The 15422-nt window shown below is 37.1% G+C and overlaps 1 protein-coding gene across 9 annotated transcripts in view; it reads left to right on the top strand.

Annotated features, from left to right (window-relative positions):
• Nucleotides 1-15422, top strand: part of RBM26 (RNA binding motif protein 26) — an 89588-nt gene that overhangs the window by 61428 nt on the left and 12738 nt on the right. For all 9 annotated transcript variants that reach the window (XM_015558119.1, XM_015558118.1, XM_015558117.1 and 6 more), the window contains 4 exons: nucleotides 1670-1837; nucleotides 3228-3332; nucleotides 7889-8101; nucleotides 9847-9933. In XM_015558119.1, the coding sequence (XP_015413605.1) occupies nucleotides 1670-1837; nucleotides 3228-3332; nucleotides 7889-8101; nucleotides 9847-9933 (573 nt within the window). The remainder of the gene's footprint in view (nucleotides 1-1669; nucleotides 1838-3227; nucleotides 3333-7888; nucleotides 8102-9846; nucleotides 9934-15422) is intronic.

Raw genomic sequence — 15422 nt, 5'->3', positions numbered from 1 at the left:
TATGCCTTGGTTGCTGTAGAATCACTGGGAGGAATTGACCTCCCGGCCAATTGGTAGTGAGAATCAGCTGTGTCTGCAGTGGGAGAGCTTCTGTGCTGGATCTCTAGGACAGTGCTAATCTAGCAATTGCCTGCGCTATCCAGCAGGTGGCTCTGCCGAGCAGGGCTTGGGCGGGGCGGGTCCCTGGGGATCTAAGAATTTCACTTCAGCACTGCGCCTCCTCTGAGTCTGGATATGATATTCTCTTTACTCCTAGTTGTAGAATTTCCACTCAGCCAGCCCTCCTGTGGTTCTGGATGTTGTCCGTTCCCTTTTTCAGGCTTAATTTGAATTGGTTGTTTAAGGCAGCAATCTCCGGCGTTAACCTATGCCGCCATCTTCGGTTCCGACTCTACTGAGAAAGATTTACTGTAACTGACATGGTAAAACTAAGATATTACCAATGATAAAGTCTATTATCAGTTGATAAATATTGGACATGAAGAGCATACATTGAATGGTGGACTGGGAATTGGAGTAGTTTAAATGGAACTATGTTTTCAAATTTGAAATGAAAATAAGGAGTATTTATCCAAATATATTGCTGTGTAGTCCTTTATTCAACAGATAGTGAAATGGAACCTTTTTTCTTAATATTGAGATGGACCTTTATTTAATTGCCATATCTGACTATTATTTACTTAAAATGTGTCTAGTCCAAGTTGAGATGTGCTGTCAGTGTAAAAAATATTTCTCCAGATTTCAAAGATGTAGTATGAATAAAAAAAGCAAAAACCTCTCAATTTTTGTTGAAATGTAACATTTTGAATCCTTTTTGCTAAATAAAATATATTATTAAGTTTGTTTTACTGTATCTCTTATCTTTTTAAAGTGACTGCTAGAAAATTAAAAATTACTTATGTAGCTTTCAGTATTTCTTTATGTCTCTTGTTTATGACATTAATTAGTGTAAGTTCTTATATCATATCTGGTAATAAAGGTTATGACATTTCCAAATACTGAAAATACAAAAAGTATAGAAAAAGTATACAAAATGTATGTCATTTATAATTTAAAGTTGGATATGCTTGATAAAGAGAAATCATAGTGCTTTATACCAAAAACTGAAACCATCATGACTCAGAGAACCTATAATGTGTGGTATCTTATATCCCATAATACCCTGTTTCTCTTCTTGTTCCCTGTCCATGGTGGGAATATCATTCCTAGGCTAGCCAGGTAGTTTCCTTATGACAAAGAAAGTAATTAAACTTTTCATTTCCTAAACCTCATTATATGAAGGGAAAGCAGAATTTCTCCTGTGATTCATTCTCGGTTATAGATTCCATTTGGATCAGGAGTACTTAGAGGCAGTAATATCAACAAATGATTAGAAAGTAAAATTGTTACTACTACTTCAAATTGACAGCTTTTCAGGGATTGAATTGAATTTCTTGTGTTCTAAGAGACAGACCCAAAGAGTAATACTGTAGTTCTTTATAAAATAAACCAATATTAAGGCTTGAATTGAGATAGTTAGCATCACCAATTTGGTATTTTAGTGGTTATAATCCTTGTTATGAATATACAAACTAAAAGTAGTACTTATTTTTATACTTTGTTATGTTTGCTTTATTAATAATAGTAGGAATAAGTATCTTCTATTTTTCTCTTTTAAAAAATCTGGCAGATGTTAATTTCAAAACTGGAGAAAAACAAAGCAATGAAGTCTGAAGATAAAGCAGAAATAATGAAAACTTTAGAGGTTTTGACAAAAAATATTACCAAGTTGAAAGATGAGGTCAAAGCTACTTCTCCTGGACGCTGTCTTCCAAAAAGTATAAAAACCAAGACTCAGGTATTTTTTTGTGTGTTGTTTTTCATACTACTTCTTTAAAAAACACACATTAAAAACACTACATTGTTTAAACTTCTTTTCCTTTTAGATTATATCCTTTGCTTAAAATCTGACCATTGTATGCTATGATTTCTTCTCTTCCTTCATTAATTAATAAGTAAATAAACACAAACAAATAAACCCTACTAATCTTTTGAATTCTGTGGATTACAGTGGGAAAGTTAGTAATTAGGAAAATAGTTATGGATAATCCTGAAAAGGTAACCTGAAGACAAAATGATAATAGTTACTTAAATGCTTGACTGAGGATTTTGAGCTGTATTTTATAAGGTGTTTGTGGTATAAAACATTAACAAACAGAGAAGTAACATTCTGACCACACTTTACAGAATGTATTTATTGAACCAGGGGAAAATTTATTAGATAACAAATAAATGAGCAACTTAATTTCAGTTGATAATAAGTGCTTAAGAAAAAAACAAACAAACCAGTGTTATATACAATATTTATACTTGGTGTGTGTGTACATGTATAAAATCATTAGTTCCTATTGAAATTTCTGATTCTAATCCAACATAATGGGGTTCTTCCTTTCTTCATTTCCTTATTTTATCTCCCTGTTCCCATATGATAACTTGGTTTCCACTAACGTCAACACAGCATTCATTCATTTACTCAGTCCTGTAATACATTCCAAATAGTCTCATAATTGTTACAACTAACTAACTATAAAATTTAGAATTTATTTTCATTCTTTATAACCTCACAATCTATTCCCTAAAGGTATTGAATCAGAACTGTGGCGTAGGATTACTTTTTCTTTTTGCGTGGTTATATTATTAATTTGAAAAAGTTGGATGTATTTCTGTATGTATTATTCAGTTTTGGATCCCCCTCATTCTTGCTGATTTAATTTTATTTTTTGAATATGTGAAACATTAACATGACTCAAAGTTAAACTATGAAAAGGTATATATAGAAGACCTTTCCCCTTTGATTCCTGACACTGTTCCCTACTCTTCCCTCCTTGGTGTGTGTGTGCATGGATTCTTTTCTACATAAAAGCATACTATATATTGCTTGTTAATACTGTGGTATTTTGCTTTTCTTTCAGTTATTTCCTGAAAATTACTTAATATCAGTCCATTAAAATCCAAGGGTTTTTTAAATAGAAAGTGAATTATAGGGAAATCAGTGGGAATAGGAACTAGTTAGGCAGCTAGCAGTATTGTAGACTAGAGGTGATTGATGGCTTGGACTAGGATGGTAGGACTGATGATAGAAAAGAAATGTACAGATTAAATGGGAATGTGTAAAAGTTTTTTGTAAAATGTTTTGTTTCAATGCAGGATATTAATTGTCACCAAAAATATTAATTACTATTTTCTAGATGCAGAAAGAATTACTTGACACAGAGCTGGATTTATATAAGAAGATGCAAGCTGGAGAAGAAGTCACTGAACTTAGGAGAAAATATACAGAATTACAGCTTGAAGTATGTTTCATCATAGCTACACAGTGTGCTAAAGAGGAGTGAATGTAGTTATGGTGGTTAATTTGAAAACACAATTCCCTCATTCTAGTCAACAATTGTGGGCAGTCTCTGGCATACATATTGGGAGTTGATATAGGAAAGAGGGAAGAAGTTAACAAAATTTTCAGAGCTTGTAGAGAAATCTGTTATATAATAAGTGAGGGATGGCAACAGTTCTACCTATGCACCTGAGTCCTTCCACTTCTATTGAATTTTATTACTTTTCTAGTTTTGGTTTTCAGGCATTCTTTCAGAGATACCCTATGCACAAATAGGTTTATAATATTAAGTTCTACAGATTAGACTTCTAGTGGTAGAACTATATCAAAGAACATGCTTAAGTTTTGCCTATAGGTGGTGCTGTGGATGTTTATAAAAGAGAAAATAAACTACTTTCTTAATAGTCATATGATTATATAAGAAAAATAAAGTGAAATTGATTTCTGTGTATGAGAATTTTTAACATTTAGCAAAATGATGTTTAAAAATCAGAATTACATTTTAAGTATGGAGATGTTAAGGTCATTAATTGGTACTTGTCTATATTTATTGTTTAATGTCACAATTTAATTTTATGTTTTTGATCATTACTTTTGCTTAATCTGAGAATAATACTTTTTTCCAAATTTGTTAGCAACTTGATCATCGTTTTCTGACACAGTACAAATCTGTGTTGGGTACTGGCATCCAGGTATCAAAGACTTAATATTTAGCAGCCACTGTGTTTGTCTTAAGGTGCTGTCTTATCTAGCAGTCATAGGAAGCCATAAGATGATGTCCTAAACTTGCACACTTTTCATTCTCTGGAAACTTGATATGGTCACCTGTGTGTCCTGCCCAAAATAACAGGTTTTAGAGAAATAGATTTCTTTATGTTAATATAGAAATTGTGTTTTCTCCATTCTAGAGATTTGATGCCTGTGTTGGTGGGATTTTAAAAACCAAATTATCATTTCAAAAGTTTTGCTCATAATTTTAGTAAATAAACAGTAGTAGTATCAGTATTTTTCTAGGTCTGTTTTTATTGATTTCAGAGAGAGGAAGGGAGAGGGAGAGCTAGAAACATCAATGATGAGAGATGTGCCTCTTGCACACCCCCTACTGGGGATTGAGCCCAAAACCCAGGCATGTGCCCTGACTGGGCATTGAACCTTGACCTCATTGAACCTCCACTTCCTGGTTCATGGGTTGATGCTCAACCACTGAGCCATACCAGCCAGTATATTATCAATATTTTTTAAAACTCTTTATTGTTGAAAGTATTACATATGTTCCCTTTCTTCCACTGCTGGTCCCTTCTAGGCCCCCCCGCCCAGGCCTTCACCACTATTGTTTGTGTCCATGGGTTATGCATGTATATGCATACAAATTCTTTGGTTAATCTCTTCCTACCCACCCCTGCCTTTCCTTTGAGATTTTACAGTCTGTTCGATGCTTCTGTGTCTCTGTATCTATTTTTTTCATTAGTTTATTTTCTTCATTAGATTTCAAATATGAGTGAGATCATGTGATACTTGTATCAGTATTTTTATTAGTCTGTGTCAGGGGTCCTCAAACTTTTTAAACAGGTGGCCAGTTCACTGTCCCTCAGACCATTGGAGGGCTGGACTATAGTTTTAAAAAAAAAACTATGAACAAATTCCTATGCACACTGCACATACCTTATTTTGCAGTCAAAAAACAAAACGGGAACAAATACAATATTTGTATTTGCATGTGGCCCACGGACCGTAGTTTGAGGACCCCTGGTCTATGTTTTAGTTCATATGCTGACATAGCTAAACACTGAATAATATTTCCTGTGTTTTTAAAAAAATATATCTTATTGATTTTTTTTCAGAGAGGAAGGGAGAGGGATAGAGAGAAACATCGATCAGCTGCCTCCTGCACACCCCCTACTGGGGATGTGCCCGCAACCAAGGTACATACCCTTGACTGGAATTGAACCTGGGACCCTTCAGTCCGCAGGCCAATGCTCTATCCTCTGAGCCAAACCAGTTAGGGCTGTTTTGTTTCATATAATGGCTAAACTAGTTTGCAGTTAGTATATGCGGTAATTCAGTGTTTCCGAGAGTGTGGTCATTCACTGCATCAATTCCATTTTTTGTTAAAAGATGTTAGTGAAAAAAACTCCAAGGCCAAATAAATTTGGAAAAGGTTATATTAAACATGATTTTTAGCTATTGGGTTTTTTAGAGGATATTTTAATTTGTAAATCTCCAAAAAGACATTAAATATTCAGTATTGCTTAAACTGATTTGTCCAAGGACTCACTTTTTCATGGAGCACTTTGTTCTTCAGAATACACTTTTGTATATGCTGCTCTATTATTAACATTAATCCTTGATCTTTGAAGATTATTTGGATTTTGGATTATTTTAGCTAATGTTAAGATTTACTGTCTTAAGGTGAAAAACTGAAATATTTATACCTGCAGAGATTTGGCAGTGGTCCGTTCTTGACATTTCCATTTGAATCCTCAGACTCAACAAGTTCAAAATTGTGCTTACTTTGCCCCTAAACTCCATCTGCACAATTACCCAAACCAAAAATCTGAGCATCTTCATTGACTCCTTCCTTTCCTTCAGTATTCATATCAAATTAATTACCATGTTTTCTGTGTTACTTCCAGATATGTTTTAAATCTGTTTGCTTCTTTATCTCCATTGCCACCACTGTACACCGGCTGTCTTCAGTAGCTGGGATTACTGTAGTAGACTACTGACTGGTATCCAGGCTTGTTCTCTTCTTCCTTCTCCTCTGTTCTTAAGACTCTAGCCAGAATAACATTTTACACCCTGATTTGATGACATCATTCTACTACTCTGCTTTAAATACATATTTTTAAAGATAATTCCTGTGTTGTAAAAACATGTTTTCATTGATATTTAGACAGAGGGGAGGGAGGAAGGGGGCGGGGGGGAGAGAGAAAAGCATCCTATATAATAAAAGGGTAATATGCAAACTGACCCTAACAGCAGAACAACTGGGAATGACTGGTCACTATGACACACACTGACCACCAGGGGGCAGATGCTCAATGCAGGAGCTCCCCCCTGGTGATCGGTGCACTCCCACAAGGGGAGCTCTGCTCAGCCACAAGCCAGACTGACGGCTGCCAGTACAGTGGTGGTGGTGGGCGCTTCTCCTGCCTCCTCAGCCGCGCTAAGGATGTCCAACTGTAGCTTAGGCCTGCTCACCTGGCAGGTGGACATCCCCCAAGGGCTCCCGCGCTGGGCCTCTAGTAGAGAAAGAAAAGCAGAGAGAGAGAGAGAGAGAGAGAGAGAGAGAGAGAGAAAGAGAAAGAGAGAGACAGACAGACATTGATCGGCTGCCTTCTGCATGCTCCCTACTGGGGATCAAGCCCCCAGCCTGGGCATTTGTCCCAACTGGGAATTGAACCAGCAACCTCTTGGTGCATAGGATGATGCTCAACCAACTAAGCCACACCTGCCAGGACTCTGCTTTAAATATTTTATTTTATTTTCATGGCTCTTGGGATAAAATTCAAAATCCCTAATGTGGTCCTTTGAAGTTATTCATGAATTGGCTCTGCCTAGTTCCCCATGCCTCACCTCCATCTCATGTGGTCCAGCTGCACTAGATTTTATTTGTTCTTTGAAGTACTATGTTCCTTTCAGCTTTGGTTCCTTTCTTCAAGCTATAACTCCCACCCCTTACTTGTGTCTTGCTTGTTCTTTGTTCTTTCTTTGATTCATTGAACAAATATTAAGTATCTACAATCTGCCAGCTACTAATATACATGCAGGGGATAAAGTTGAGAATGAAACTGGGGGAGGGGAGATACTCAGGAAACTTTGTTCTTTTTTTTTTTTTTAGTCACTTCATTAATATATAATATAAACTTAGTTGCTTAATATCTTTTTACCCCTCTATGATTTGAGTTTCATGAGGGTAAGGACTTGTACATAGGAAGTATTCATTAAATATTTGTGAAATGAAAGAATGGTGTGCTCTTCATAGAGATTGATGTGGTGAAATATAAGTTACTATGCAACATTGGTTGTATAATGTTACTGTAAGTGATTAAAGTGATGAATTTGAGATAACTACCTACTGAAGTGAACAGGGAAACAAATAGAAACACTATTTGAAAGTCACAAATGAGAAAATACATTTATTGTATATGTAGGTATTTTATATCTATGTATTAAACTGATTTCTAAATTAACACTTTACACTGTATTATATGGAAATCAAGAATTACTAGCCTTTTTCTGATGTCTTGGAGAGTGAGAACTTAGTAGAAAAAAGCACATTTGATAATTTCAAAACATTGCTTAAATTAATGTTATTTTGTTTTCTAAATTTATTAGCTACATAAATTTGCTTACACTTTAAAAACTAAAATTTCAACTTAAAATTTTGAGATTTTTTCTTAGGGCATTATTTGAATATGATGTCAAATTATATAAAAGTTTGACTCACCTGACAAAGTATAACACTTGGCTTGTGTTAGTTATTGTGGTCTTTAACTTGTGTCTAATTTTCTCTAGGCTGCCAAACGAGGGATTCTTTCATCTGGTCGGGGCAGAGGAATTCATTCAAGAGGTCGAGGTGCAGCTCATGGCAGAGGCAGGGGTCGGGGCCGAGGTCGAGGTCGAGGTCGAGGTGTACCTGGTCATGCTGTGGTAGATCACCGTCCAAGGGCATTGGAGATTTCTGCATTTACAGAGAGTGATAGAGAAGATCTTCTTCCTCATTTTGCGGTACTTTCTTACTGAGCAACAAAGCAAATATAATCATTGTTGGGGATAATAGATATATTAAAGGGGAAATTATGAAAATGACATGAGTAATTTAAACCCATTAATTTGACCAAAGAGTTTGATTACTTTGTAAGTCTTATTAATTATTTAAAAAATAAGCTGTAGGGGTATTTTTGTTTGTTTAATTATCTGGAAGATATGTTGCAATTCTTACACTTAGTGAGCCTTGAGGTATTGTGAAATGAGTGATTTAAACTATTGCTTTAGAGAGGGAAATCCTGTAGTTTACTTTCATTTGATACTTTTAAGGAAAAATTTAACATGTTGCTCGAGTATTCCAGATTTTTAAAATTAAGATGGAATTTTATGTGTTAATATTGTATTTTAGGTCTAGCCAACCTAGAAAGGAAACTGCTACTGGTCCCAGTAGATAAAAATTATAGCTTAAAACTTATAAGCACTTCTTTTTTTGGGAAGTGTTATTCTGAGTGCCTTATATAACTCACTATGTTTTGAATTATCTTGACAGCTCTAAGAGATAGGTATCTTTATTGTGCCTTATTTTAGAGATGAGGAAAATGAAGCATGAAGAGATTAAGTAACTTACTCATATTTACACAGCTTTTAACTGACAGAAGTTGGATCTGACTGATCCTAAAGTTCATTCTCTTTATAGAATTTTTCTGTATAGGTGCATGTGCATTTAATGAAATCGTGTTTATAATTTTATTTTTGTGTAAGAAAGAAGGAAGGTATTGGTAATGATATATAAAGGACTAGAATTTTTTTTTAAATCCTTACCTAAGGATATTTTTTCCATTGATTTTTAAAGAGAGTAGAAGGGAGATAGAGTAAGGAGGGAGAGAGAAAGAGAGAGTGAGGGAGACAGAAACATCAATGTGTGAGTGGGAAACATACCAATTGGTTGCCTCCTCCACATACCCCAGTTGGGGCTGGGGATCGAACTTGCAACCCAGGTATGTGCCCTTGACCATGAGTTAAACTCCCGACCTTCAGTGCGTGGGCCAACACTTTAATCATGAGCAACACCGGCTAGGCCGTGGACTAGAATTTTATATGATAAAAGTTGCTGTTTGTAAGAAAGTCTTCCTTCACTTGTAAAAATTCCAGCATTCGAAACAAGCATAATTTTATATGTTTAGCTTTCAAATGTCTGAAAAGGTAGTGTGTGTGGTCTACAGGAGTCTGTAGTAAGAGTGAAATCAGGATCAAAAGATATGGACTCTTATCCTTGTAATTTACTTAATTACTTGGGGGGGGGGATTACTTAAGTTCTCTTAATCTTTTTCACCCCCATCTTTAAATTGGGCATGATACTAAAAAAAAACAAAACCCAAAAACACTAAGAATATTCTGAGGATTAAATATTCTGCTTTAGAAAGAATTTAACACATTCTGGAATGAAAATAATGAGTATAAAAGGAAAGACAATAAGGAAGCTCAATTTGGGTCATTGTTTCCTTTATTTAAAGAATAGTTCAATGAAGTATAGGTTTCCTTCATTTTAGGAAGTGTAAAATTATAAATTGTTATTTGGAAGATAGGACCACCCTCTATCTTACAATATTAAGTACTAAAATGAATTATTCACCATTTTTTCTGTTAATAACCATGAATTGTTATGTATTTTGGGTTATATGATATTTTAACATTTTACAAAACCACTAGGATTTTGGATATTTCAAAATATTTATTTGGAGGAAATACTTGTTTTTAATTTAAAGCAATATGGTGAAATTGAAGATTGTCAGATTGATGACTCTTCACTTCATGCAGTAATTACATTCAAGACAAGAGCAGAAGCTGAAGCAGTAAGTATTATAATCTGATTTACTGAAAATTCGGATTTAAATATTTTATAAATCTTGCTTTTAAGTTTTAATATAAATCAACTTTTTAAACTTACTACATAACTACACTTTGAGAATAGATAGAACATATCAGCAGAATACATGGCCACAAAAAAATGTCATCGATATATATAAAAGGCATATATGAAAAGTGTCTCCTTGGGTGTTCAATCGGGAGAGCCGGAGTTTCGTCACTTGCTATGATGTGTGCTGACCACCAGGGGGCGGAGCGGAACGAAGGAAGGGCCCCAGCTGGCAGCCAGAGGGCGCTGATCACCCCTGATTGCCGGCCAGGCCTAGGGACCCTACTGGTGCATGAATTTTGTGCACCAGTCCTCTAGTATGTAACATGTTATAATTAGAATACATAGTCACCAAGTTGAATGTCAAGTTATATTGTTTCAAGACGTCAGGAATTCTGTTTCTTTTCTTTCACTCCACTTTCCATTATCCTTTTTCTGAGATGGCCTAGAATGAAGTCTTCTTTGGCAGACTGAGATATAATTTTCATCGCTGCCCTTCTTAATCATCCTTCATCTGCTGCTTCTTAATACCTTTTGACTGAACCCTAAGGAAGTTTCCATAATCAGTATATGCCCAACTAAACCTCTACAACTTTTTGCCCAAGACATGATACCAAGTTCTAGCTTTTAGGGTCCTTTTAGTACAGTTGTCTTAAACTATTTTGAATTGTCTTTCCAATGAAAGACCAGAAGTATATGCAACCTTGTCTTTCTTCTGGGTTTAAAAGATTAAAAGAGAAAAATGGATATGAGCTGTGGGGGATTTATAGGAACCTTATGTGTTTTTTGTTCAGACTTGTAGAGAAATAGATGCACCATTTTGTCCTTAGAAAAAATTGCTTTAAATGTTCTAAACAGTTAATTTAATGTGAATGAATTATTGGATGATTTTCAGAAGTTTTAAGTTGATTGTGGTCTAAATAAGTTTTAATATACCTTCTAAATATTGATTCATCCTTTTTGTAGAAAATATTCCCTGCCAGCAAAATGGTACATTGTTGGGGTTTACCAGGTGGGGGTTGCTCTTGGGGCATTGTACTCAATAAAAGATTGTGGGTCTGATAAGTAGCAGAAAAGTGTTCAGCTGAGCCTGTAATACCTAGTTTCTAGGTACTGGGGTGGGGATTCCTTATCAGAGATCTATTTTTATAAATCTAGTTCTTTTTTTTTAATTAAATCTTTATTGTTTAGATTATTACAATTGTCCCTCTTTTTTTCCCCCATAGCTCCCCTCCACCCGGTTCTCACCCCACCCTCTGCCCTTACCCCTCTCCCCCCACTGTCCTCGTCCAAGGTGTACGATTTTTGTCCACTCTCTTCCTGCACCCCCCCACACCTCTTTCCCCCCAAGAATTGTCAGTCCACTCCCTTTCTATGCCCCTTATTCTGTTATATTTACCAGTTTATTCTGTTCATCAGATTATTTATTCACTTGATTTTCAGATTCACTTGTTGATAGATGTGTATTTGTTGTTCATAGTTTGTATCTTTACCTTTTTCTTCTTCTTCCTCTTTTTAAAGGATACCTTTCAGCATTTCATATAATACTGGTTTGGTGGTGATGAACTCCTTTAGCTCTTCCTTATCTGTGAAGCTCTTTATCTGACCTTCAGTTCTGAATGATAGCTTTGCTGGACAAAGTAATCTTGGTTGTAGGTTCTCGGTATTCATCACTTTGAATATTTCTTGCCACTCCCTTCTGGCCTGCAAAGTTTCTGTTGTGAAATCAGCTGAGCTTCTTCGCTGTTCAAATCTTTGCCTTGATTCTTGTGCTCCTCTGGTCCGCTGTTGGGTGTCTGTATAATATTCTTTATTTCAGCCAGTGTATGCTTAATTTCTATTTGGTCCCTTTTCATATCCTCGAAGGTCTCACTAGTTTTTTTGAGGGTCTCACTAGATTTATTGAGGGTCTCACTAAATTTATCGGCAATTTCTAGAATATTCTTGAAAAACCTTATAACTGTGGTTTTGAACTCTATATCCAGTAGTTCGCTTTCCTCCATTTCTGTCATTTGTGACCTGTTTCTTTGTCTCCATATTTTGGCTGCTTTCCTGTGTTGATAGAGTGGTTTTCTGTGATAGGTGTTCTATAGGGCCCAGTGCCTCAGCCTCCCCAATTACTTGAGGTGGACATTCTTGGTGCACCCTTTGTGAGCTTTGTGCACAGTCTTGTTGTAGTTAAGCCTTCATTGTAGTTGGTATCATTGGGAGGAATTGACCTGCAGGCCAATTGGCTGTGAGATTCAGCTGTGTCTACAGTGGGAGGTTGGGTACACTGGCTCTTGGATCTCTAAGAAGGTTCTAATTTTGCCTCTGCCTGAGGCTACCCAGCAGGAGCTACGAAGAGATCTGTAGATTCCCCTTTCTTGTTTGGGGTTTGGAGGTGCCCAAATGAGGCCCAGCTCTGAAGCAATGCAAGCTGCTTGGGGCTTTGGGACTTCTTTTGGGTTCTGGGTCTCTCTGATTCAGCTGCAGTTTGTTAGGTAATTTTAGATTGCAAAGGGACAGGTCATTCATATGCAAAAGCCTCTGTGCACAGCTTGGGTGGGGGCGTGGGGTTTCAGGGAATCAACAGGGCTGGGCAAACAGCTATGGCTGATCCTCAGCCCTGCCCTAAGAAGCCCCGGGTCTCAGTGTCCCTCGGTAATCACCGCAAGCACCTGTGAGAGAAAGCCGCCCTCGAGCTCCACCCACTGCCAGACAGTCCAGTTTCTCCCCGTATGAATCTAGGTCCCCAGAGACTCGCCCGGAACTGGAGTTCAGAGCCATCAGGAGCTTGAGACTCCCTGCTGATTGAAAAAGACAGCCGCGTCCTCAGTTACGAGCCCTTTCCGCGTGCGCCTCCGTACCTCTGCACTTTACTTCCGCACCTCCTTTGAGACTCAGTGTGATTTTCTCTTTTCTTCTAGTTGTAGAATTTCCACTCAGCCAGCCTTCCTGTGGTTCTGGATGATGTCCGTTTTGTCTTTTAGTTGTATTTTTGAAGTGGTTGTGCCAGGCAGCAATTTCCGGTGTTTACCTATGCTGCCATCTTGGTTTCTCCTCTATAAATCTAGTTTTGAGCAATCTTTTATTTAATGATCTTCCATTAAATAATGCATTCAGTTATAATTTTCAATGTAATATTAGATAAGTAGCTGAGTTCTGTTTGCTTTCTAGGAAGTAGTCACGGATAGTTATTGTACAGATGGTTACAATAATGTATTACCAAGTTTGTGGATTTAGTAATAATTTAAAAGATACATACTACTTTTTTCTGCTTATGTGGCGGAGGGGGGTTGGGGGAAAAGACCTAATTTTTGGAAGTTTTGCCCTTGCTAAGACTTTTGACATCTGCCTTCTTTCTTGAGTCTTGATTTTTCCATCTTGGATATGTGTGTGTGTGTGTGTGTGTGTGTGTGTGTGTGTGTGTGTGTGTGTGTATGTGTCCCCTAGTGAATTGAAAAGATCAGGGATTAATGTATAAGAAAGACTTTAGCACTGAATAAGTGACAAAATAACCTAGGTTAAGTTAGATCTAATGAGAGTTACCTTTTCAGGGTAAATACTATTGCTGTGATAAACATTTAGAATGAAGATATAGAAGTTGTTAAACCATAAAATATTCCTTAAGCCAGCGGTTCTCAACCTGTGGGTTGCAAGCCCTTTGGGGGTTGAACGACCCTTTCACAGGGTCGCCTAAGACCATCGGAAAACACATATATAATTACATACTGTTTTTGTGATTAATCACTATGCTTTAATTATGTTCAATTTGTAACAATGAAATTGGGGTCGCCACAACATGAGGAACTGTATTAAAGGATCGTAGCATTAGGAAGGTTGAGAACCACTGCCTTAAGCCATAAAATTTCTTTAAATTTTGTAACATTCTATTTTAAAAGAGACTAGAAAATTAAGTTGAAATTTTATCTTATACAGGCAGAGTATAGGCTATAGAAGTGGTTTTTTAAAGATCTGGATTTCAGTAAACATTAGGCTTAGTAATTTAAAAATTAGTGTGTTTGACATAAGGATGCTAATTTTTAATTATGTCAAGGAAGAATGCTTAAAAAATACAAAAGATTGCATTTATCTTCACCGTCATTGTGTAAAATAAGGAAATTTAATACCAAAATATAGATAAAGTCAAGATAAAGGATAGGCTTTCTCAAGAAACTTGTTAACCTTTGCTAATATTTATTCATTTTTCTTATTTTCTGAACTCTTATTGTAGATTTATGAATGAATGTCTCTTTACGTTCTGTAATCAATAGATGCATAGTATTTCAAAGTGAAAGTACAAGAATAAGGTAGTTGAGACATCTATATATATAAAAGCCTAAGCGACCGGAACGACCAGTCACTATGACATGCACTGACCACCAGGGGCCAGATGCTCAATGCAGGAGCTGCCTCCGGGTGGTCAGTGCGCGCCCACAGCCAACTTCCCCTGGCCGGCCAACCTCCCATGGTCCCTTCCCCAGGCCCTGATCACTTGATCGGGGCCGGCCCCTGGGTTGGGACGGGTAACTGAGGATGGGTGGTGGCAGATGTGGCCCCTTTCCCAGGGAGGCCGGGGGCTGGCTCCCTCCTTGGGGCTGGCGGCCAACCTCCTGTGCCCCATCCCTCCGTCTTGCTGGTAGGCCTTGATCAGCCTGCTGCCCGCCCGCCCTCCTGCTTTAGTGGTAGCGCGGCAGCGAGGGACGGGGGGTGGAGGCGGGGACCCATGTGGTGGCGGGGCGCCTGTGATGGCAGTGTTGGCATCTGGTGTCCATTCCTTCTGCACCTGGTCTGGCGACAGTCGCCTCCTCTCCAGCCTGGCCCCAATCAGTCCTGATCGCTAACCAGGCCCCGGGACCCCACCCGTGCACAAATTTCATGCACTGGGCCTCTAGTTCAAATATAACAACTTGAAAAGGGAGAAATTTTCCCTCGGAAAAAAAGGTAAAAATATTTTAAGGAATAATAATATAAACAGAACACTTTTAGCTTTAGTCTAAGATAGTTATAATTTGATTAAGTTAGTTAGAAGATGGTTCCTGCTGTTGTATTTTCTATTTTCCTATCACCACCCTATGTACTAAAGTTGGATAAGTACCCAAATAGGATAGAAAAACGTAGTTTCTTCTCATGACTGATTAGAATGTTATTTTTCCTACTTTGAATTATCCCTATACCTCTGTAAGGTACAAGGATCCAATTTTAGTAAAGGAACAGTTAAGTTCCTATTTTATAAGAATCAGTTCTAAACACAAAGAGGTGTATAACTTTTTATATGAAAAGGAAAGTGAATCTTGTTCTACGAGTGCATTTTTTCACACCCATGCCTCAAACTGTTTTCAACAGATTATCTTGTGTTTCTCTCCTTAAAGTTACTGTTTTACTCTTTATTTAATCATACAGTTTGGCATTGTGTGGTATGGTAAGGTAGCTTCAAAGAAATTT

Source organism: Myotis davidii, unplaced genomic scaffold, assembly GCF_000327345.1.
Source record: "Myotis davidii unplaced genomic scaffold, ASM32734v1 scaffold268, whole genome shotgun sequence".
Taxonomy (NCBI): domain Eukaryota; kingdom Metazoa; phylum Chordata; class Mammalia; order Chiroptera; family Vespertilionidae; genus Myotis; species Myotis davidii.
Note: the sequence above shows the minus strand (reverse complement) of the source record. Positions and strands in the feature narration are given on the sequence as shown.